General features: G+C 52.4%; 1 protein-coding gene across 1 annotated transcript in view; it reads right to left on the reverse strand.

The window, feature by feature from the left end:
• The window catches only part of LOC144167830 (uncharacterized), a 296,895-nt gene that overhangs the window by 86,607 nt on the left and 184,613 nt on the right, over nt 1-25,675 (reverse strand). Inside the window, exons 8-10 of the mRNA XM_077696990.1 lie at nt 14,120-14,227; nt 7,521-7,718; nt 7,314-7,426 (exon numbers count right to left, since the gene is read on the reverse strand). Coding sequence (XP_077553116.1) covers nt 7,314-7,426; nt 7,521-7,718; nt 14,120-14,227 — 419 coding nt within the window. The remainder of the gene's footprint in view (nt 1-7,313; nt 7,427-7,520; nt 7,719-14,119; nt 14,228-25,675) is intronic.

Consider the following 25,675-nt stretch of genomic DNA (forward strand, 5'->3'; position numbering starts at 1 on the left):
ACTGCAGGAATTGTTTCAATAAAGTCTTTCCCAGTCCTCCGCACACATAAACAGGCAACCGGTCATTTGCGCGTGCTTAGAAGGGACAGGCGCCGTCGAAAATATCCCCTGAAAGCCCTCTGAAGAAGTGACATTGGCTCAGACCGGCGTTCCGAGCGGGCAATTTGCTTTTCATCCGGGAGGAATTTGCCGCTACTCGATGAGCTTTCCGTTATTTTTGCACCCATTCGCGGTTGTGTTCAGGCCGATGCTTCAATTCTGGCTCTTCGTCCTCCAAACGAATGGCATTCATATGTCCCATAACGATTTAAAACCTGGTGGAAGCCCTTGCGCTCTATTCTTGCGGCTGTCCACTTTCCTTCCCCATCGAATGCATCTTACTGTGTGTGTAAAATGTCTGTGTAACACCTCAACCTACACCCGAACCACTCTAATGAGGAGTACCGCCGATTGGGCCATAAAATTTCGACATCTAAATCTCCCACCAGCACAACCGGCGTTTCATCGGTAGCGGCATGAAGCCCAGCTGTGTGTGCAACCCCCCTTTCTACCCCAAAACCGTGCACGCATAAACTGCCAACCGCTGATGGCGCATACTTGGGCGTGAAAGACACCAGCAAAAATGTCACTCGCAAGGCCTTCCAAACTGAAAAAAACGGGCTCAAGCCGGCGTTCGAACTGGGGAAGTTTCTCTTCTTCTGGCAGGGATTCGCAGCTACTTGGCGAAGTGAATTTGAGTGGAATCGATGTCGGCGGGATTCGGTCGTTTTAGGGGAGCCATTTGGCAACCGTAACCTGGGCTTCGCGGGAAAGACGTTTGTTTATATTCGCGTAATCGAGTGAGCGAACGCGGCAGCGACGAAAGAAAGAAAATGGAGAGGAGCTTCTAGCGAAGGGGGTGAAATGGAGTACGACACGTGCGGCTACGGCGTGATCTCTGCCACTGCCTTTCCCTGCCACATGTTTCATGTGTCCCCACCAAGGAGCGCCCTCAACCTGACACTTTCCCCAGACGCTGTTCCATTCTCCGCTAATCCAAGCCACGTGACGTTTTTGCCAGATATGCAACGACATGCTCGCTGCTACCTTGTGTGGGGTTTATCCTAACCACGTGACATTTGCGCGGGAGGTTCAAACACGATTTGCAACATGCTGGCCGGCGGCGGCGGCGCACTGCGAGGTAGCAGCAGTGTAGCGCACGCCAACCGCATACCGCCGTTAGCTGCGGACTTCGCAACTTCCCAAAGGGGCATCGGTGGAGGCGCGGGGGAAAATAATTGTGGAAGAGGTGTCAGCGGTGGTGAGGGGGAGCCCCGGAGCGGCGCCGAGTGAATCGATGTCACCGGAATGAAAACGGGGGGGGGGGGGGGGGCTAGACATATACTGCTTTGCAGTAAAACAGTATGCTGCAACAAGGTCGAAAACTGGGCTCGTGGTATACATTCATGATTAACCAGTGCAAGCTAAACGGGACTGGGAAGCAGCAGGGCATGTAAGCACGTCGATGTGTGAGAAAGTCCGTGGTTGCGGCCTGCCTGTCGTCCCCAAAGGCTGCAGTGAGCACTTTTTGCGCGAACAAACGAATGCAGCGGTGAGCCCCATCTTGGCCTTCTTCGAAAGTGAAGAGACTAGCGGCATTCCGTCGGCGGCCATGACTTATGAGCGGACGTCCGCACTATGCGTCATTCTCGTTCTCCTATAACCTTCAACATGATATCCTCGAAGTACCAGTGCACCACACATAGCACTGCAGTACTCGCACCTTCATCACGGTAGTTCGCAAAGAATGCGTCTTCCGAAGCAGTGTCCGCGATGTGGGAGTTGCCCTATTTTGCCTCGTCCTTTGTATACGTAGCCTCGTTTGAAGGCTGCACCGGGTGCGTTTCTTGCGCCGCGTGCCAGGAGCCGAAGCGCCGCTGCGGGTGCTGCGTAATTCGAGTTATCCACTCCGGAACCTACAAGGGTTCGAATTAATGGCTTCTTTATAGCTAGACCTCTATAAAGACTTGGGGGGACCAAATTGTACAGTTAAACCTGGATATAACCAAGTTGACAAAAATTCGCATTTCTTTTGTTGCATCCAGGTTTTCGTTGCATGAAGGTTTAGATTTAAAGCCCGCCGGAATGAAGCAACAATGAAACCAATACACTAGCCACCAGTAATGCTGAACTCACCCTTGTTCAAGGTTTTATTTAATCTGAAAAACTGCGTAATTTGGCTTGTTGCTACTACGCGGAACCCGAATTCACAAAAAGTAACTAAGTATCACTCATTACTTTTGCTTTTTGATTCTTTTCGGTGCCTTAACACGTTTCAAGAACCAAACTTCCGATGAAAGGCCGCCTTTTCGAGAACTCGATGTTCTTTTCTGCAGCCAAGATTGTTATAGGGAACCTAGCTGGGACACTGTACCGGTCGGTGACGTTCTTCCTTTTCACCGGAGGAGAAGGCATTTAAAATGTCGAGCTTGTCTTTAAAAGACAATTCTTTTCGTATTCAGGCAGCAGAAATCATCCTTGAACCTATACCACAGATATCAGGGGACCAGTGTTGCAGAATTACCAGTCCTGAATTGGAATAACCCCGGTGTCATTCCACATTTTTGCGACCCCGGAATGGAATGGGAATGAACTGGTGGCAATTCGTGGATGAATGGAATGGGAATGGAATTAAGAGCCTTTTGCCCCGAATGGAATGGGAATGGAATTAAATGTATTTAAAAAAAAGCGCTTTTCCTTCTACCGTTTTTGTTTCGAAATATGCAAAAATACGCAAAAGAACCCACCAAGCCAAGTTCAAACATTAGTAAGCCGAGCCTTCAATTTACCAAGAACGCACTGCTGTAAAATTGGATTGGCTAATTACAAGCACGGTATATTTATAAGCTGCGAGCCCCCTACATTTCTGTCCTTAGGCAGCGCTGCTGCGAAGTTCGTTGCGATTCTCCGCGTAATAACCGCGGCTCTAAGCCGTTGGTGTCCGTCGTGGGGAACCACGGCGGCGATATGCTCCTCCTCTCCCACGAACTGCGCCTTCTGATTATTTACCTCGGGGGCGCCTTCGCCCCGGCCGCGAGCTGTCTCCCCACCCTTCACTTTTTTTTTTTGCTTCTGGAACCTCCGGCGAAGCGCATCACACCTCGTCGTCAGCGAGACGTTGGCGCGATGCTTGTGTTCGCCGCAAGCTTTTGCATATCAGCTTACGCGACATCTCACCTCGCGCTCCCCCTTCTCCCCCAGGACCTTTTGCAATACTGTCCCTTCTGTCTAGACACTCGGACGCCTTTTCCCGAAGGAGCGTCGACGAAGGCCTAAAATATTGGATCGGGAATTCAGCCGAAACAGGAGAGCCCTTGTACTAGGAAATGCGGCCACGACTGCAGATCCCATCTCCGACGCAGCGATTCGCGGACAAAGTTTCCGGAGAGACGAAACTTCCAGACGAAATTTTCAAGAACGAAAAGATCGGTGCTGCCACCATCCCCAGTACGGGATCACCTAGAACCAGATGCCTCTTTGAAAAGTTGTCCTGTCATAAGTGGACTATTCCTTTGGAGGGTGCTCGTTGCAGCCGAAACAGTGAAAACAATGGCGTGGGTCCTTTGTGGCCCGTCTTGAAAGAACTTTGTTGGGCTACGTCTCTGTCTCACTTACCTGTGTAGGGTCGTTAAACTTGTATTTATATTGTTCTGCAAACACGTCCCCTTACTTGCCCACTCTGGCTTGCATTTCTAGTGGTTTTCCACATGTACCCCCTGCCCCCCCCCCCCCCCCCAAAAAAAAGGAAAACCTCTGCTTGGCTTCTCTCGTTAGAGTAAACCATTCTGCCTGCTTCGCAGAGACCCAAATGCGTTCCAAAAAAAACCACGTGGGCATTCATTTCGTACACCTGTGACGAACATTCTTAAGAGAGAAACGGGCCTATGACAAATGATCCTATGAGACCAACCGGCCTATTATGAAATGTAAAATGTGCTGTTGGACTAGTTGGTGCATTACGAATTACGAAAACTGCTCTGAATGAGCACACAGAGGAAGAAAGACAAACAATGCGCAACTCACAACTGCGCATTGTCTTGCTTCCTCTGCATGTCCATTTAGCACAATTTTCGTAATTCGGCCTATTACGAAACGGCCTATGACAAAAGGCCTTTCGACGAACGGGCCGTTTCCCCCTTCGATTGTCCCCCTCATCGGTTTCTTCCACTCCCCTCAGGCCGTCAGTTACCGCTGTCCACTCGTGTCCACCGAGGACATCAGCAACTTAGACTTTCACAACAAGAGTTCTTCTATAGAGGGGGGGGGGGGGTCGGTTGAGTAGCTTCTAAGACGGTACCAAGTTGACGTCTAGAAAGTGACTAGTCATTGGCGCTTCCTGTCGCCTCTCCGCGTAGGCTCACGATTGCCGTTTCTGACTCGGTGACGCCGTGCCCATGTGGCGCACAAGACGGTTTTCGGCGGGTCTACAACTCGTCACAAGTTAACTCGTCAGAGCTAACTCGTCACAGCCAAATAGGGCAAGTCGTCATAGGCCATCTCGCACTAGCGAAACTCGCAACCTAGGGCAACTGGACACTTATACCCTAGTTACACGGGCACAGTTAACCGCGGTTAAGCAAACTGCGTTTACACAAAACCGCAGTTTGCTGCGTTACACGACAGACGAAACTGCGGTTGCCCCGCTAACCATTGTTAACGCAAACTGAGCTTGGCCACCTCAGTTCAGTTACGCTAACCGCAGTTTCCGCCGCCACAGTGTTCAAAATCGCACAAGTCAGTTCAGACGCAAGTGGCGGCACGCATCAGCGGGGGCGAAAACAAAATTACGCCCACCTCCCCTCGCGAGAACCCTGGTGTGATGCGACGCTGAAGGGGGTTCCATTGTGCGTTCCCGTTGGGTCGATTACTCGAATTGCGTAAGCAATCGTCGGGTAATGCGAGAGAGAGAGAGAGAGCAAGCGTAGCGCGGACGACCGTCGACTGAGAGACCGGCCGGAGCGCGGCACTCCGCGTATATGCGCAGCGCGCCCGAAGGGGAGGAGACCGCGGAGAGAGAGGGCGCTGCACATGCGCACAGCGCGCTCGCGCCGCGCTCTCTCCTTTGGCGTGGGAAGACGCACCGAAGACTACCCGTAGCTTCGTTGTGAGTGAGTCCTCGCGGATGCTTTCTCTATGTGGCATGTAGTACGTATGCCCGTCTACCAATTCCTTGTCAAGTACAGCTTCAGCATTACCGGAGACAATGTACTGACGAATCGCAGAATCATATCTCTCGAGCAATCCTTCGGTCTTCGAGATGCGTCGCATCAGATTTCGTAAACGGTTTACTGCGATGCCGTAGTTATCCTGCAGCAGCTCGATATCCGGTTTATTACAAGGCACGGCTACCTGATACCGAGTCCCAATCTTGGTGATTTTTTCATTGAAAACAGACAATGTGTCTGCTCTGCCACAAGCTTCTTCATCTGGCGCTACACCCATTGCGTCGAGCGACCAAAAGGACTCCAGGACTTCGTGCTCCACTCCTTTAGCTTCTGCTTGCACGCGCATAACACAGACCATGACCTCGGACGTTCCATCCACGAAGCTTGTTTTCTTAGCAGGACCCTGTAACGTCCATCCAAGAGTGGTCTTGATCGCGACCAATCCTTGCAACTCCGTGCGGCGTATGATATCGCCGCTCACAAATTTCCATAGTTGGTCCGATCCAATCAGTAGACTGATGCCTTTCTCTCCACATGCTTGAGGCACAGTCAGTTGGTCTGCCAGGCCGTAGCTTTGCCTCCGCAACTGATCTGCGAAAACGCCTTCCATGTCAGTAGCAGGGATGTCGTGGCATATTGTCGGCATTGCTGTTGCCTCGATGGTGTACTCGCTGGCATCAAACCAGCTACGTATGCAAAGCTGGACTACCTTGCACTTCCTAACACGAGAAGGTGCGTCGGACGCGAAAGTGTTCCCGGCGATGCGTGTCTCTCTGACGACTTTCAATCCCAATCTCGCTACGAGATCTTTTTTGACGAACGTACGTTGACTTCCTCCCTCGAAAATGCCTCTGACATAGGACGTCTCGTTGGTCCCGGCGATCCAGCAACGGAAAGTCTGTAAGTGCGCGTCCTCGTCAAGTTGGTAGCTTGTGACGGCCGTCGAAGGCGCACCGTTTTCTTTCACTGGCCTTGTAGCAGCTGAGACTTTCATGTCCAGCTTGTCGCTCCGCCTCGCTTGGAAATTGGGATCGCACATCATCGAAGCATGCCTGCCTTTACATGTCTCACATACCAACTTCCGCCGAAAACATAGCACCACAGTTCTACGCAAAAACACGACATACAGGGCAGTTCAGACCGGATTGTCTTTTCGGCCCTTTTGCTGATTGCTTCCGTTTCTCGGTCGTGGAACCTCGAGCTTCATCTTGCAATGAGTCTTTCAGCTTGACTGCTGGTTTCCTTGACCAGAACCGTCGACTTGTACGGTTGTCCCGCTCGAGCGATGCGCTGCCGTCTGACATCTGCCGAAGGCAACGAGAAGAGATGACCTCACGGAGATGTTTATCTTCAAGAGTACTTTTTTCTGGATTTTGATATCGTGCGCACTCGAAATTGCCCTTTAGTGTCTTTTCCGCGATCGTGCGCCGGAGAATTCTGTTCCAGAAGTCCACCCAGGGTTTCGCTATGGGTTCTGTTCATGGTCTTCGTGATGCAGGCGTTGTGGATGTCCGCGTTAGTGTCCGCTTTTCGAAGCCCCTTCTTCTGAAGGATGCCAACGATTACTTGATGGCGGCTAGATTTTTGACTTGGTGGCCTGCGTCTGCTCCGGGAAATTGAAGTTGGGGCCAGTGTGCTTCTGGTCTTTCTTCACTTTGCATGCATAGTGCGGGTCGCACATGGCAGTCGCATGTCTCCCCTGGCACATCCTGCACCATATTTTTCGCCGGCACTCCTTCGATCGATGGCCCACCATCGTGCATCTATAGCATCGTATAGCTTTCGCTAGCCGCTTCTTTTTTTCAGGAATGCTCATAGAAGGATGGCATGCCTCGGTCACGTGCTTTGGCGATCTGCAAAAAAGCACACGTTTCGTTTGCGCATCACATCTTGGTAGGCGCGTAGAACGGACGTTGACGTTGATTGCCCGTTACGTTGGAAGGGGTCACTCGATTCGGAGGAGTCGCCACTGGAGCACATTGCTCTCTTGCCTCGAGTTCGATTTGCGTGTACCACAAGAGTTGTTCCAGTTTCCGGCAAGCCGTTTCGTTTTCGTCCCTAGACGAAGATGATGTCATGCCCATTGATATCTTTTTGAGGCGGACGTGCCTGTGAAAAGCCACGACGATCTCTTCAGGCAGAATCTCGAGCAAAATGTCGTACAGCATCGCGGCGAAGCTGCTCGTTGGAACGTCCAGAAGGTTGAGGCAGCGGACGTTCGGCTAGACGCAGTCGTAAAGTCTGCGCAGCTCCCTCTCCTCCGAAGAGAGACGTCACGTGCTGCAACTCGCGGAGGTTTCTAAAATGCCGCTGTACGATCCGGGGCTTGTCCCCGAACCTGTCCTGGAGCTGCTGGATGGCACTCTCACAGCACGCCTCCGTTGTTGGCAGTCCGGCGATGGCAGCTGCTGCGTCACCTTCCAGGTAGTTTCGGAGGTAGTGAAACTTCTCGGTGGTGGTTAAAGCCTGGTTGGTGTGGACTGCGCCGTTGAATTGCTCCCAAAACGACGTCCACTGACACACGTCCCCATAAAAAGGCTTGATGGTAAGCGTTGGAGACGAGGTCCAGAGATCTGAGATGGAACCGTCGTTGGGGCCTGTGGCATGCTAACTACAGCCGAGGGGGCAGGTTGCGCCGTGTCGTTGACGCCGAGCTCCTCGAGTCGGTACGTAAGCCGAGTCAGAGCCTCGAGCGTCTTGTCGTTGTAATGGGCCGCCGATTCGCACTCCCTTTCCAGCTACTCGACAGGAACCGCGTCCTAGACCTGAACGTCGATCTTGCTTAGCTCCTCGCGGCTAGACCTGAGCTTGTCCAGCACCTTTCGGAGCGCGAACCGGTCCGAGCAGCCGCTCTCGATGAGCGCTGTCGCCTCGGTCAAAATATTTGTCGCTTGGGCTCGCCTTGCAGCGCGTTTCGCCTTCAGCCGGTCCATTGTTAAGCGAAAAATCCGGCTTAATCGCTTGGTAGGTAGCCCGGTCCGCGCGTTGTCCCCATGGGTGCGGTTCCGAGAAGGACGACGTTGCTTGGGCGACCGTTTATAGAAGAAACTCGTCGTCGCCGTCGCTTGTTGCCCACGTCGGTGGGAGCCGCTCGTTTTCCCTTGGGATTCGGCACCAAATGTTGCGGATCGGACACCTCTTTGCGGGTGCGCCGCCAGGAAACGAAGCCGTCGTACCCCTGATCGAACGTCCCTTTTAAAAGCGATGACTTAGTTATGATGATGATGATACTCATGCCCTCGAGCCAGGAGCCACATCTTCTTCCTCTACGATTTCCAACGGGGTCGATTACTCGAATTGCGTAAGCAATCGTCGGGTAATCCGAGAGAGAGAGAGAGAGAGAGCAATCGTAGCGCGGACGACCATCAACTGAGAGACCAGCCGGAGCTCGGGACTCCGCTTATATGCGCAGCGCGCCCGAAGGAGAGGAGAGCGCAGAGGGAGAGGGCGCTGCACATGCGCACGCGCTGTGCAGCGCCTCCCACCGGCGGAGTGACAGTGCGCTGCGCCACTTGCCGGCAGAAGTTGGGCGAGAGTGTTCGCTATCGGAGAGAGGAGAAGGTTTGAGCAAAGGAGAGACGCAGCTGTGTGGACACGAACGCCGACGACGACGGACGCAGGACAGGGCCGCCAGCAAGAGATGCTCCTCTCAGCGTCGTATCTAAAATTACGCCCAACTCCCATCGCGGGAACCCTGGTGTGATGCGACGCTGAAGGGGGTTCCATTGTGTGTTTCCGTTGGGTCGATTACTCGAATTGCGTGAGCAATCGTCGGGTAATGCGAGAGAGAGAGAGAGAGAGAGAGAGAGAGAGGAAGCGTCGCGCGGACGACCGTCGACTGAGAGACCGGCCGGAGCGCGGCATTCCGCTAGCCCGAAGGAGAGGAGACCGCGGAGACAGATGGCGCTGCACATGCGCACAGCGCGCTTGCGCCGCGCGCAGCGCCGCCCACCGGCGGAGAGAGTGCACTGCGCCACGCGCCCGCAGATGTTGGGCGAGAGTGTTCGCTATCGGAGAGAGGAGAGGGGTGAGCGGAGGAGAGACGCAGCTGTGTGGACGCGGACGCCCACGACGACGGACGCAGGACAGGGCCGCCGGCAAGAGATGCTCCTCTCAGCGTCGCATCTAAAATTACCCCCACCTCCCTTCGCGAGAACCCTGGTGGGATGCGATGCTGAAGGGGGTTCCATTGTGCGTTTCCGTTGGGTCGATTACTCGAATTGCGTAAGCAATCGTCGGGTAATGCGAGAGAGAGACACAGAGAGAGCAAGCGTAGCGCGGACGACCGTCGACTGAGAGACCGGCCGGAGAGCGGCACTCCGCTTATATGCGCAGCGCGCCCGAAGGAGAGGAGACCGCAGAGGGAGAGGGCGCTGCACATGCGCACGCGCTGTGCAGCGCCGCCTACCGGCGGAGTAACAGTGCGCTGCGCCACGCGCCCGCAGAACTTGGGCGAGAGTGTTCGCTATCGGAGAGATGAGAGGGGTGAGCGGAGGAAAGACGCAGCTGTGCGGACGCAGACGCCGACGACGACGGACGCAGGACAGAGCCGCCGGAAAGAGATGCTTCTCTCAGCGTCGCATCTGAAAAAAAATCATTTGACGTTCGGATGAGACAAAGGCCCAGAAATAACTGGCTCCCCAAAGCTGCCCCAGAGGTTTGGGCAGGTATACTTCGTGCTTCAGCTTCTCAGAGCGTACGTCATGCTCGCGCACGGAGCGAAACCATCGACCGCCGCGAAGCATGCGCGACCACAAAAGACCAAAAAAAATTTTTGTCTTTACTTTAATTAGAGTGCTGTCCGGAGCGTATGGGTACGAAAAGGTTAAAGTGCTAACTACATGGACGCGAAATCACGCGTTGCACGAGCGTCGGCGTCGTTCGGCGGCAACGCGCAGACACGGGCACTTTCAATCGCGATTGAAGTGAATCGCGATCGAGTTTTCGAGCGGGGCCGACGCACTGCCGCTGCTACACGGCCCGTTTCAATCGCGATCGAGAAGTTGCACCGCTTGCACTTGTGTACGCCAGATGGCGCTAACAATGTACTTGCGGCCGGGGTCTGGTAACTTCGCGCGGTCGTAGGTATACGTAACTATTGGATTGTTACCGCACGCTTATTTGGGTCAAGTTATTTGACACAATTTCTGGCTTTAGTTGAACTTCTCACATTCTGTGTCATTACTCAGTGGGGACGAGAGTATCGCCGCTTTCGTTCGATCGCGCTTGAGAAACCAGGATTGAGTTCCGGTGGGATCAAGCTCGATCGCGATTGAAACTGCCGTGTAGCATGCGCCCGATACGTATTGAGCTCGATCCGGATGGACTCAATCGCGATTGAAAGTGCCCGTGTGACAGGGGTATAATAGAGACTTTTAGCAGTCCGTCCGTTCCGTTCGTTGCGTTGTTACCGGGTTAACCGGACCGGTCTGCGCCTGCCCGCGCGGAAGGGCGAGGAGGAAGGTCGAGGAGGCGAGGACATGGCGAAGGCAGGCTTGCGGAACTAATCCCCCTACCGTGATGAATGCCCAAGTGCCCAGACGGGTCCCGGTCAACACGATAGCTACGTACGCGACGGAGCGGAAGGACTGCTAAAACAGGGGTATAATAGAGAGTTTTAGCAGTCCGTCCGTTCCGTTCGTTACGTTGTTACCGGGTTTTCCGGACCGGTCTGCGTCTGCCCGCGTAGAAGGGCGAGGAGGCGAGGACATGGCGAAGGCAGTCTTGCGGAACTAATCCCCCTACCGTGACGAATTCCCAAGTGCCCAGACAGGTGCCGGTCAACACGCTAGCTACGTACGCGACGGAGCGGAAGGACTGCTAAAACTCTCTATTAGGGAGTTTTAGCATTCTGTCTGTTCCGTCGTGTACGTAGTGACCATGTTGACCGGGACCCGTCTGCAGCGAGAGAGAGAAGAAACTTTATTTAAGAGTCGTTCGTTGCGAACTCCACACTGGACGGAGGTGGTTCCCTGTTCACGGGAATCCATATGCTGCTCTCGCCGCCTGGCCCCTGGTGACCAGTAGTAGCTGATCCTCCGGGGCGGGGCTGGTCAGCAAGATCCTCCATCTCTCGTTAAAGGGTAGAGTAGGGTTTGTGGGGCGAGACTCGGGTAAGGGGGGCGGGTGCTTCGGGCTAAACCTACACTCCCCTATCATGTGCTGGAGAGTGCCTAGTTTTTTACAGATTGGGCAAGCTTCTTCGAATTGGTTTGGGAAGATGCTGTTGAGTAGACAGGGGTGTGGAAAGGACTCTGTCTGGATTTGCCGGTATATAGTTTGCTGTTCCCTCGTGAGTGCTGCGTGTGGTTGGGGTAGCGTCCTCCGGTCGTGCCTGTAATAAGTGGTTATGTCCCTGTAAGTAAGCAATCGTTGGTTTTCTGCCTCTACTGCGGACGTGGCCCGGTAAGTCAGTGCTCGGGCCTGCTGTTGGGAAAAGTCGTACAGACTGCTAAGTTTTAGCAGTCTGTCTGTTCCGTCGTGTACGTAGTTACCGTGTTGACCGGGACCCGTCTGGGCACTTGTGCATTCGTCGCGGCAGGGGGATTAGTTCCGCGGGCCGGTTTTAGCCATGTCCGCGCATTCGAATGGTGGGGTGCGCCCCCTCGCCCTTCCTCCTTGCCCTTCCGCGCGCGCAGGCGCAGTCGGTTCCGGGTCATCACGGTAACTACGTACACGACGGAACAGACGGACTGCTAAAACTCTCTAATGAAGCGTTTTCAGCACACGGAAACGATCCGCGCGCACGTCGGCCGGGCCTGCAAACACGCCGACGCGCCTTTCCGCACGGAAATGGAAGCAACACGAACCGGAACCACGGCAGCAACAGCTTGCCGCTGCTCTCCGAAATCACTCTTACCACTAAAAAGAACATCCACATACGAGAAAGTGGATGTTGGTGTAGTGAAAAATTTTGCCGTGTATTCTAATTCGCAGTTGTAGAGATAGCGGCGGTCAAATATCCATTGCGATGCTTAACCTAAAGTTCCCATTACCGAGCCGACCCGGGAAAACTAAGCCGGCTGCAGCTGCTGGGCAAGCACCTCTCCGAATCGCTGCGCGCGAGTGCGTCGCGTTTGCGTGTGAAGCAACTGTCTTAACGATATTTTCTTTTGTGTATACTGTTCCTCTCATTTTTTATCGTGGGGTTAAAAGTTTTCTAAGATATTTTTGTTACGGTCACAACCAAGTGACCCATGTCGACATACTTATAATGTCCCGTGTAACAGCCAAAACCACAGTTTGCGATAACCGTGGTTAATGTTTAGTAACCACGGTTAAACGTAACTGCGGTGACTTCCGCCGTGTAAATATAATTACATGTCTCGTCGCAATTTACGGTTTTCGTCAGTCATGTTGAAATGAAAAGAATACAGGTATTCATTTATTTCTCTACTCAAGTGTAAACATTCTTACACCCTATTTTACTTAACGTTTCCGAGATGGCCTTAGACGAACATGCCAGACCAGACAGCGCATTTTGCTGGTTTTTGTGCGCTTCAATGTGTAATCTTTTTACTGTTTTTTTTTTTAATTTCACTCTGTTAGTTCAGGTAATCAGTTCACGGAGCTGTATTGCGTAGACCTTTGCTATTTCGTTCTGTATTTCGGCTTTTTATATTTTGATCTTTTTTGTTTTCTGTCTTCTCACCAACGATGATTGTCAGGTTTTGCCAACAGTAGCTCAACTGGGTAATTTTCATTTCCTCAGTTTTGTTACAATGATACATATGTACACAGATCCCACAGATTCCACCATTCTTTGGTTGTGAGTGCGCCCTCCAAAACATGAAAACATCACTCCGCGTAGGTCCACTAACTAGCGGTTGAACAACAAAAGCACATAAATTGAAGATAGGGCAGAAAGGCGACCGTTGACAGCCCCCCGCCCCCCCAAAAAAGAAGCGGGACAACTTTTCAGGGGAAGAAAAATAATAAAGGGAAAGCAAAACTTGTGTTAAAACCAAAAAGCCAATTTCAAGCACCACCTGCAAACAAACGAACACAGAAGCCAACCCACGAACTACGAATGGGTCAAGCTGGGACCAATTATCAGGGTTGAAGCACTGACTCAGCCTCCCCCCGTGCGCTTCTCCTCGACATCCGGCAAAAATGGAACAGCGAGACAACATTTCTGAGAACGAGAAGGTCGGTGGTACCAGTTTCCCTAGCACGGGATCACCTAGACCCAGATGCCCGCTTTGACCAGTTCACCTAGGACCAGTTTTCCTAGTACAAGTTGGCTGCGACGAAATCTAAGGTTTGACGACAACTCGTCTCGTCGCGTGAAAGATACATAGTTGAATAAAGTAATAGAACTTGTTGCTGGGCCAGTTGGTTCATGTTTTCAAGTGGAAATTAGAGCGCGAAAATTCGACAATGACACAGAAAGACCAGACGGAACTAGCGCTAGTCCCGTCTGGTCTTTTTGTGTATTTCTGGAATTTTTGCGCTGAATTTTCCACTTGAAAACTTGAAGAAAGTAGTTATCGTCGACCAAAGGCTTAGTTAAAAAGGCTGAAAAATAGACGTTTCGGCTTCCATACGGAAGCCTTGTTCACTGCGCGGAAAGGCGCGAAGCTCGAAGCTTTTAAGAAGTGCGTCTAAGTAATCGCCCCAGGCATCTTGCATACGTGGGCGGGAGATTGCCTGCATTGTGGTTCAGTGTTTTTTCCGTAGTATGAATAATCAGGGACTCAAGATATCGGCGTGACAGCCATTTCCTTTCTCTGGCGATAACTGACGCTTCGTCCCAGCCTATTTTGTGTGTCGTGGCTTCCACGTGTTCCGCAAGCGCAATCAACGCAATCTTCCTGTTTTTCACGTCATCCTTCTGTTCACGCAATCTTCTTTCGAAGTTTCCGCTCTCGCCAATGTAGCAGCAGTCGCAGTCGGCGCAGGGAATTTTTGTATACCACCCCAGGGAACTTCTCTTTCTTGATTCCATCCTTGACAGCCCCCAGCTTGTGCCTCAGCTTGCGCGCGGGGACGTGAGCGACGTGCACATCGTACCAGCGCAGAACCTTAGCCAAAGATTCGCTCACACCCGGCACGTAACAGATCGCCGCTCGGATTCGGCAAGGAGGACCAGCGGGTTCTGATGGGCGTGTTGACTGTCGTAGCACGGAGTCCACGAAATGCTTGGGGTAGCCGTAATTGCCGAGTTCTCTGCGCACTTGGCGTAGATCAGCAGCCCCGTATTCTGGCCGTGAGCAGAGGCTCTTGGCGCGTTGGGAGACGGAAGCCACGACAGAGCGCTTATGACAGGCTGGATGAACAGAAATAAAATGGAGGTAACGTCCAGTGTGGGTTTCTTTTTGGTAAACCTTGACCGAAAGGCGATCGCCACGACGTTCAACCAACACGTCCAGGAAAGGAAGACGGCCTGCAGCCTCCCCCTCGACAGTAAATTGAATGGATTTCTCCATGCTGTTCATGTGTTCCGTAAGGGCAGCTAGCGAGTCCCTTTTGATGATGCAGAAGCAATCGTCGATGTACCGCAGAAAGACCTTGTGTCGTGGTTCGAATGAAGAGAGTGCGAGCGTTTCCAATGCTTCCATGCAAGGTTGGCGGTTGTCACTGAGATAGATGCGCCCATTGCTGTGCCATGAACCTGCTTGTAGATCGCCCCCCGGAAAAGAAAATAAGTGTTTTCGAGGCAGAACTGCAACAGCTTCAGGAGATCTGGTTCTTCGATGGGGGTTCTTTCACCCAAACCATCGTCATGTTGCAGGGCAGTCCGACAATCCTCCACCGCCAAATCCACGGGTATGCGGTAAACAGTGACTTCACATCAAAATACACCATTATCTCTTCGTCATCCACCATGACGTCGCGAACCTTTTCAATAGAATCTGAGGAGTTGCGTATGAAGGTAGAACCTTTCCAAAAGAGGTGTGCAAAAACTTTGTGAAATAGCCCGACAGGCGGTATAAGGGTGAACGTGTGAAGTCAACAACCGGTCGCATCGGCAAGTTTCAGCTTGTGGATCTTCGGGAGGCCGTATAAAGCAGGTGCTGAGCCGTTGTGGCAGAGGAGCTTGAAGTACAGTGATTTGTGTTGGGGGGGGGGGGGGGGGGGAGGGGGGGGGGGACCAACCGGAACACACCTGCCAAGAGCGTTTGGAAGCCTCGTTCCACTTTGAGGGTAGGGGCCCGTTTTAGCTTCACGTAGCTGCTGTCGTCCTGCAGAGCAGCAACTTCGAAAGAAGATTGCGTGAACACAAGAATGACGTGAAAAACAAAAAGATTGCTTCGAATGCGCTTGCGGAACACGTGGAAGCCACGACACACAAAATAGGCTGGGACGAAGCGTCAGTTATCGCCAGAGACCCTGATGATTCAAACTACGGAAAAAACACTGAGCCACAATGCAGGCAATCTCCCGCCTACGTATGCAAGATGCCTGGGGCGATTACTTCGACGCACTCCTTAAAAGCTTCGAGCTTCGCGCCTTTGCGCGCGGTGAACAAGGCTTCCGTATGGAAGCCGAACCATCTCTTCTTAGATGCGGAGCATCTTATAGTCTGGGCATGTCCCGCGTCGGCGTCCGCACTCACACTCCGCATGCGGAACTCTCCTCCTTCCCTCTCTACCACAGCTGCGCGATACTCCCGCCACTTCTTCTCTCGTACTAGGAAAATCCGCACGTGAACTTTGCCGTGAGAGTTGGCTCTCCCTTTGTGACGCCATGTGAGCACGTCAAAAACCTGGAAAATTCTTCGCTACCTGCTGGACCCCTCTATCTTGAAGACAACGTCACTGAACCAACTACGGTCCCTCCTGCACAAGCACTCAACAAACACACTTCTGACGAACCTTGAGGCAAACTTCTTCCCACCTCATCCTCAACAGCGCCACATAGACTACGATGGCGAGCCATACCCCACACTGAACCAAGACATCCTCATCTCGGAGGTACGAGTGGCACTGGCTCGCTTACGGAAAAACACTGCACCGGGATCTCATGCCGGCCTCTATGTTTGGCTTCACACCTCACCTCGCCACCCAGGACATTCTCCTCCAGATCAAAAAACAGGTCATGACCCCGGCCACCCGGCACTCCCCCCCAGCGATGCTGGCATTGGACTTCAAGGGGGGCATTTGACAACGTGTCTCACTCAGACATTTTGGCCCACCTGCGAGAGATGCGTTGCGGGGAACGCACATATGCATACCTGCGAAACCTCCTCACAAACAGGCAAACAGTGATCCACGTCAGTGAAGCAAAGTCCCACCCCATCAACCTGGCGAGCAGAGGCACTCCACAAGGAGCAGTACTCTCACCAATGCTCTTTAATATCGCCCGAATCAAACTGCCACAACGCCTTGCGGCTCGTCCAAAAAATAAGCATGGTATCTATGCCGACGATGTGTCAGTCTGGACAGGCACAGGCTCATGGGGGGACATGGAAGCTCGCCTTCAAGATGCAGCCAATATGGTCACTGAGTACGCCAAATACTGCGGACTCTCTTGCGTCCGGAAAAGTCGGAACTCCTCGTGGTCCAACCAGGGAGACCCAAACAGGACCCACTCCCACCGGTTGAAATACACCTAGAGGGCCACACTATTCGCCCCACACCTGAAATCAAGATCCTTGCAATGATCTTCCAGCACGACAAACGAAACTCCACTCTCGTAACTCGCTTCAAACACACTACGGACCAGGTGACTCATATGCTGCGCAGTATCATCACGAAGAGGCGTGGCTTTGGGGAGCATGCGGCGCTACGTCTCGTGCAGGCCATCATTATTTCCCGCATCACCTACGCAGTCCCATATGCTCTGCTCAACAAGCACGAAGAAGAATGCGTGAATACAATAATCCGAAGATCATACAAGCGCGCACTGTGCCTTCCCCTGAACACATCCACCTCGCATCCATAATACGTCGTCGGAGCTAGTTGAAGGACATCTGCTACAGCAATACCAACGGATCTCTCTCCCCAAGGCTGGCCGCCATGTCCTGTCAGAATTAGGAATAAATACACCAGGCTACAACGGCCAATAGTCAAGAACGCATTCAAGTCCGACCGTTACCGCGTAACATGCACCCGGAACACCACAGTGGACGACGCAAGGCTCGCGCGGAGGCCATCTCACGGGAGTACAGTCAAGATGCTGATGCCGTCTTCAGAGACGCGGCGGCATACCCCTCCTACCCAGCGTTCACCCTGGCAGTAAGCCCTGCGCAAGGAGGAACGACTATCACTGCCTCAATAAAAACACGCTCACCAGCTGAAGCTGAACAGGCGGCAATCGCGCTTGCCATCTCCTCAACCAAGGCTAATATTGTATAGACGGACAGCTAACAGGCCTGCCGGCACTTCCAGGCCGGAACGGTGCACGCTGCGGCCCGCGCAATACTACTACGCCACCACCCGCAGCGACAGATCCAGATTGTATGGACTCCAGCCCATCTGGGAGTGAGAGGGAACGAGACGGCCCACGACCTTGCGCAAGAAATGACACGCCGCACGAGGAGTGAAGACGCCACCTTGGAGAGATCTACTCCCCTTCTGGCATACAGAGAAATGACCCAACATCTACGCCTGGCCCGACGCACCCTCCCCCCCTCCCCCCCCCACCGACACCTATCTATAGAGCAGGCACACCACTGCCGTGCCTTGCAAACAAACACCTTTCCCCACCCAAAAAGAGTCTGCCTCTACTCCGAACACATTACGTCCCCTAGGTGCCCCTTCTGTGGAGCAGACTGTACTCTTTTCTACATGGTTAAGAGATGCCCCTCCCACCCTCTCCCCAAACCGAATCCGTACAACTCTCCCGAGCTCTGGAGGCGCGCCCTGTCCAGCTCATGCCTGTCCGATCAGCTTCGACTGGTGGAGTGGGCTGCAGCGGCTGGCAAAGCATATGGGGTCCTGGACTGAGGACTCCGCCTCCTGAAGACGCCACACAAATTTATTACAGAATAAAGATGTTTATCCTCCTCCTCCTTCTCGTACTAGCTGCGTGCACTTCGCTTTCGCTCCTCCCGCGTTCTCGCTTCTGCTTTCGCGGCGCATGCTCGGCGCTTGCGCATCTCTCCTCTTCTCGTCTCCTCTCCTTCAACCTTGAATGTAAATCGGGTAGCGCGCTGCGCGCGTTCAGTTCAGCGCTTGCTGCGGTCGACTCCACTTCACTCCGTTCTTCGGATGAAGTTCTACGAACACAACGGAAACACAACGGAACCCCGAGATGCTCCGCATCTACTCAGCGTTGCCTTCGGGAAGATGGGGCTAATTTTTAGCCTTTTTTAACTAAGCATTTTGTTGGCGATAACCACATTCTTTAACTATGTATCTTTCACCCGACCAGACGAGTTTTCGTCAAACCTTAGATTCCATAACGTTACGACGGTCGTGTGGCCAACCATTCATCACTGAAGTGCGGCGATACATTTCGCTATCCATGCCTCTCTCCGCGTTCAAAGCACATTTGGAATACAACCTTGTGTCCAAGGCCAGGAACCTTATTCCGAGGTCCCTTCGTCTTCGGCGTCCCGTGAATACGCCCTTTGGCCACAGCGTGGTTTCAAGAGCGGAGCGGCAACTACTTCAGGCCAGGATTCTGGAATGCAAGGACTCCGTCAGGCATTTGCAGAATCAAGTTTTCTTCGCTCGGCGGCGTCTGGAACATCAGTGTCCGGATGATTTCCCCAGCATCCAGTTACATGCGAACTACAAGGTGAGCCTCCAGTCCCGCCAGCAAGGGCTGTCGCATCACAGCAAGTTAATAAGACTGCTGCCTCGCGAACGTGTTGTTCCGCCCGACCGTTCCACTTCGACTGTTCACAACGTGTCTTCGTGCATTCCAAATCCGGCTGAAATCGCTGTGCTTGAGCTAGTGTTGAACTTCAACGCGGGCCCTGCGCCGGACGCAAGAAAGCTCATCTGTGCGGTTGAGCAGTCTATAGGACAGGTTGAGAACAGCCGCCGAGACGAGGCTCGAACTCGCGCAGTCGGCATTCTAGCCAAGCTACCACGGCATCCTCAGACCCCTCTTCTTACCGAGGAACGTGATGCGATCAAGAGTCGGCGCAGTAACATGGACATCGTAATACTTCCCGCTGACACAAAACGCCACCGTCATCTTGAAAAGCGACGACTACGTTGGAAAAATGTCCGATCTGCAGGACGACAGCAGCTACGTGAAGCTAAAACGGTACCCTACCCACAAAATGGAACGAGGCTTGCAAACGCTCTTGGCTGACGTTTTGCGGTTGGTTTCCCTCCAACACAAGTCACTGTACTTCAAGCTCCTCTGCCACAACGGCTCAGCACCTGCTTTATACGGCCTCCCGAAGATCCACAAGCCGAACGTGCCCGTGCGGCCGATAGTTGACTTGACACGTTCACCCTTATACCGCCTGTCAGGCTATTTCACAAAGTTTTTGCACCACTCGTTGGGAAAGGTTCCAGCTTCATACAAAACTCCTCAGATTTTATTGAAAAGGTGCGCGACGTCACGGTGGACGACGACGAGATAATGGTGTCTTTTGATGTGAAGTCACTGTTTACCAGCATGCCCGTGGATTTGGCGGTGGAGGATTGTCGGACTGCCCTGCAACATGACGATGGTTTGGGTGAAAGAACCCCCATCGAAGAACCAGATCTCCTGAAGCTGCTGCAGTTCTGCCTCGAGAACACTTATTTTCTTTTCCGGGGGGCGATCTACAAGCAGGTTCATGGCGCAGCCATGGGTGCATCTATCTCAGTGACAACCGCCAACCTTACCATGAAAGCATTGGAAACCCGCGCACTCTCTTCATTCCAACCACGACACAAGGTCTTTCTGCGGTACATCGACGATTATTTCTGCATCATCAAAAGGGACTCGCTAACTGCCTTTACGGAACACATGAACGGCATGGAGGAATCCATTCAATTCACTGTTGAGGAGAAGGCTGCAGGCCGTGTTCCTTTCCTGGACGTGTTGGTTGAACGTCGTGGCGATCGCCTTTCGTTCAAGGTTTACCAAAAAGAAACCCACACTGGACGTTACCTCCATTTTAATTCCGTTTATCCAGCCTGCCATAAGCGCTCTGTCGTGGCTTCCGTCTCCCAACGCGCCAAGCTCCTCTGCTCACGGCCAGAAGACGAGGCTGCTGATCTACGCCAAGTGCGCAGAGAACTCGGCAATTGCGGCTACCCCAAGCATTTCTTGGACTCCGTGCTACGACAGTCATCACGCCCATCAGAACCCGCTGGTCCTCCTTGCCGAATCCGAGCGGCAATCTGTTACGTGCCGGGTGTGAGCGAATCTTTGGCTAAGGTTCTGCGCTGGTACGATGTGCACGTCGTTCACGTCCCCGCGCGCAAGCTGAGGCACAAGCTGGTGCCTGTCAAGGATGGAGTCAAGAAAGAGAAGTTCAGTTGCAAGTTGGGCGAGTTGGTACGTGTTCATACTTAATCACAGCGTGAAGGACGGGACAGACAGAAAGATTAACCACTGGACAGCGCTTGTCCAGTGGTTAATATTTCTGTCTGTCCCGTCCTTCGCGCTGTGATTAAGTATAAAGAGAAGTTCCCTGGGGTGGTATACAAAATTCCCTGCGTCAACTGCGACTACTGCTACATTGGCGAGAGCGGCAACTTGGAACGAAGATTGCGTGAACACAAGAATGACGTGAAAAACAAGAAGATTGCGTCGAATGCGCTTGCGGAAAACGTGGAAGCCACGACAGACAAAATAGGCTGGGACGAAGCGTCAGTTATTGCCAGAGAAAGAAAGTGGCTGTCACGCCGATATCTTGAGTCCCTGATGATTCATACTACGGAAAAAACTCTGAACCACAATGCAGGCAATCTCCCGCCTACGTATGCAAGATGCCTGGGGCGATTACTTAGACGCACTTCTTAAAAGCTTCGAGCTTCGCGCCTTTCCGCGCAGTGAACAAGGCTTCCGTATGGAAGCCGAAACGTCTATTTTTCAGCCTTTTTAACTACGCCTTTGGTCGGCGATAACCACTTTGGATGCGACGAGTTGGCCTGTTTCCATTTTCGGCAGGGTCAGAGACCGGTGCCGCGTCGCCGACCCTTCGAAGTTCAATGCACACACGCGTACACATACACTGGCCCTGTATAAACTGCTTAAAAGGAACATAATGCCTTCTGCAAACATGCTTTTGTCGGCACAAAATACAACATGCCGTAACGTTAGCAATACCACATTCACGCCTAAACAATAATAAACATCACAACTCGTAAAAACATGCTGACCAATGCAAATACTATAATAACTACCGGGAGAACTGCCCTTGTTGGAATTAGTGGGGTGATTGCAGCGCACGAGATATGCCACAAAGCCACTATTCCTTGGCTTTGGTGACGTGTTTTGCGTATTTTAGCAGTTCTTAGCGCTTGTAATGACATCAGATTAATAGTGGGTTAATAGGCAACTTTATAATAACCCGATAAAGCTACCCGATATGTTGAGGAATTAGCGGAACGGAATTGAACTTCCCGGCAATTCCCGGAGTGGGAATGGGGGACGTTTAGGCATTCAGAGTAATTGAAAGGAATGGAATTTGGTCAAATTGTCATTCCCCGGAATGGAATGGAATGGAATGGAATGGAATGGAATGGGGACGCCTATTCCTGAACACTGCAGGGGACACACGCGGGTACACGTAGACAGGCAGGCCTAGCACTTAACCGACACCACACTTACACGTCGAAACGCACGAGAGATTGCGGTGCGGGCTTTTTCAGAAAAAGGGCGAGAACCCTTGACTCGTCAGCGTAGCGAATTCGTTCCATCCAGGTTAACCGTCGCAACTGCGTCGTTACACAGAGGTGGCAAACACATGGGCTTCAATTCAGGTGGAAATGGGGAACTTCGTTCAATCTAGGAATTCGTTACATAGAGGTCCGTTACATCCAGGATTAACTGTGTTTATAAATTCGTAGTATTGGAGTTCGAAATAATACGCTTTAACGGTAATTTGAATAGCTTGTTACTCAAATGTTTTCATCATGTGGGATCGAAATCTGTTAAAAATTGTGGCACCCACAGAAAATGAAATCAATGCCGAACTTTCACAAAAATGTTTTGATAACACCCTCGAATGTTTTCATTTATGCGCAGATCGTTCACTTTTAAAGAGATAATGAATTTACATTTTTGCAGGAAAGATGAACATTTATAAAAGCAGAAAGCTCGTTCATATTGCACACGTCTTTCCCGCTAATAAATTGCGGGATAAATTTACATTTATGCAAACATTTTTTACTTCAACTTAGTGTAGAAGTAGGTTATGCGCCTCTCAGAAACTCAACCTTGAAATGAGGCGTGTTACCATGTTTCCTCTTGTTATTTATCTTTGAAGAAAGGAAGAAAGGCATGTGCGTTTTCACAAGCCCTTTCCTGCCATTGGCTGGGACAGTTTGTTGATGAGATCTCACTCATTGACCCTTTAATAACTCACAGTCCGGCTCCTGTGTGTCCATTAGCTGGACCAGCTCCGTCGCTGTACACGACGTATGGTTTGGGGCGATTACAACGCCTTCAACTTAGACTTGGGGGTGTGAGCTGCCTTCAGGATTATATGTAACGAACAACGTTTTCGGATTTCCAAACGAAGCATTCATTTACAGATGATCTCTATTTAAGTTGCGGCAAATCAGCGGGAGGCTTAAACTTTTTCGAACAAAATCATGGTCTAATTTTTTTCCTTCCCTCGGAGAAGGGGCAGCGGGAAAAAGGGAATCCTAACTACGGGGGGCCCGGTTCATTAAGGGGGAGTAGGCTTACCCGCGCCTTCCGCACTCACGCAAGACCCGGTCCCGCACTGGAGGGCGGCACCGCACTCGCAGCTCGCGTGTTCCCTCCCCTTTCAACTATTTGCCCTTATTCATGGTGGTCAGCACGAACGGAAACAACACACGAAGAAGAGAAATAGACGACACAGGCGTCGAATTTTCTGGCAACTAAAATTATATTGGAAGAACACGTGTTGATTAAGCAACCAAGAAGAGGTTAGAAAATATGATGAAATCATATTTTTTGATGATGAAATAAATATGATGAAATGATCACAAACACATATCACGTACGCACTTGCACACACGACTTGTCTAGGAAATCTACTTCCTCATCTATTAGTGTGATAGACGGGTGGCTCACGCACGTGTCATCGATTTTTATAATTCTGTACGTTTCCGCAATTTCCCTCGTGCGCTGGCTTCTGCTTCTTGATTGATTTATTGTAGGGTTTAACGCGCCGACGCAGCGCAGGCGATGAGGCGCGCCGTAGTGGAAGGCTCCGGATTAATTTCGACCACCTGGGGATCTTTAACGTGCGCCGAAATCTCGTACACACGGCCGTTTTTGCTTTTCGCCTCCATCAGAAAAGCGGCCGCCGCGGCCGGGAATCGAACCCGCGACCTCGTGCTCAGCAGCGCAACGCCTTTGGCTTCTGCTTCTCTTCACCACGACCGTTTTAGGGGCGAATCTCCTCTTGCTTCGGCCCTGTGGCGTCCCTCATTGCTGCTGTATACGGCGCATTAATGATGATTGTGGCAGGATCCCCCTAGGGGTTAGCCCACCAAAGATTGGCCTAAGAGGTCAAAACGTTCTACGCGTTCGTTGCTACCCAACAAGGAGGAGAGGAAGAAGAATAAGTTGTCGTTCGTCGCCTGCGAGCTCAAGACACGTACCGGGGGTACGCGACACATGATGGTCTGCAGAAGGCGACGGCCAAGGTGGCTAAAATGCCACACACCGAATTCGCCAACTTGCCCATGGAGATTCTCATCATCCCAAACAAGCCCTACAAATCACCACAAACATCGTCGTCGTCGACGGGCTTGTCAACGGAGCGGTGGTAATCTTGACGTGTCGACTCTTTATATGATGTGCGGGCGAATGTTTCACGGTTTTAGCGGTAAGCATTTAGCTTCGCCCCTCTCATCATCATTCACTTCGTGGAGATAGCGGGATTTTTTTTTCAAAGTCGGAAGCGCAACCGCATTCCTGCCAGTGGCGGGGCAGGTATGAGGGCGGCACTTCCTTAAGAAACCCAGAATGTTCTCTCAATCGGACATTTAAGCACCGCCCCGTCTGGCCTATATACTGGCCACCGCATGGAAGCAGCGGGGTGGAGTACACAACTCCGCAGTGAACCGCGTTTCGTTTAGTGAACCGCTTTTCGGGCCGCGCCTGTCGCACTAATCAGCAATTCCAACACTCCTCTTCTTAACTCCCTAACAGAACGCACCATCCGACCAGCTGAGGCGGAAGAAGCGGCAATAGCCCTAGCCCTTACACATAGGCCGCCCCCTACCACTATCATCTCGGATTAGAAAACGGCATTCGAAATTACGCCAGGGGCGTGATCTCGCCCCTGGCGCTCGGAATTATCCTAAAAAATCCCCCTACCGTACCCATAGAGCTGATCTGGACTCCGGCCCACACGGGCGTGGGGGGAAATGAGGCAGCACATAGGGCCGCTCGAGAGCTCACCGTCCCAGCAGGCCCTAGCCTCGAACCCTTTCACGGAGCCCTATCAGCTCGGGACAGTCTCTTAACCTTCCAAGACATTACGGCACATTTCCGCCTCTCACGCCGCCAGCTCCCTCCCGCACACCCGGATTTATCCAACAGGGAAGAACGGCTATGGTGACTGGTGCAAACCCATACCCTCCCCTGTTGCTACCACCTGCACCGTATTTATCCTTCCGTCTACCACTCCCCCGACTGCCCGGCCTGCGGAGCAGTGGAAACCCTGGACCATCTCCTTTGGAATTGTCCCCACAACCCCTTTCACCCCTTACCAGACGGTGGGCACTGGGCTGAGGCGCTGGGCAGCTCCGACCTGTCTGCCCAACGGATGGTCACGGAGAGGGCTGCTGCGGTCACCGGTACGCCGGTCACCACGCCCCCCTAAGGGGCCTTTAAAGGCTCAATAAAATGTTTGTCCTCTATCAATGCTGCCACACACACTCCCCGGCCTGTTGCCTGCCCGAAAGACTATTGTATTCTCTTCTTCGTGTGTTGTTTCCGTTCGCGCTGACCACCATGAATGCCATCCAACGCGCCCAATTTGCTACCTTATTATTTGCCCTAAGTTGTCAGCAGAGGCGGCAGCAAAGTCCGCGGGCTGAAACGCTGCACATCTTTCACGCAGGGCTGTGGAATATTTCGTTCCGGCATCGTGTGGCGGTTTGGTTGCGCAGCCCAGCTATCTTCATCTGCATCAAGAAAGGCCGGCCATTCCACGTCAGCCCTAGTGTGATTGTGACGGTGCCTGGACCATCGGCTCGCATTCGTTCCTCAACCCCGACGAAAAACTACAAATTGACTGAACAACGCCCCCGTCCTTCACATGGCAGAAGAGGCGGAAGTGAAGTTCGGGGACTAAAACGCTACACATCTTTCACGGAGGTTTGTGCCCAAATTCCTGCTTGTTTGCTGAATGTTTGCCTGTTTCGTTTTGCTGCTGCTGGTGCTGCCACAAGTGTTCTATTGCC

This window comes from Haemaphysalis longicornis, unplaced genomic scaffold, assembly GCF_048455015.1.
Source record: "Haemaphysalis longicornis isolate Haplotype H1 unplaced genomic scaffold, Haemaphysalis longicornis Haplotype H1 scaffold_2, whole genome shotgun sequence".
NCBI classification, from domain to species: Eukaryota; Metazoa; Arthropoda; class Arachnida; order Ixodida; family Ixodidae; genus Haemaphysalis; species Haemaphysalis longicornis.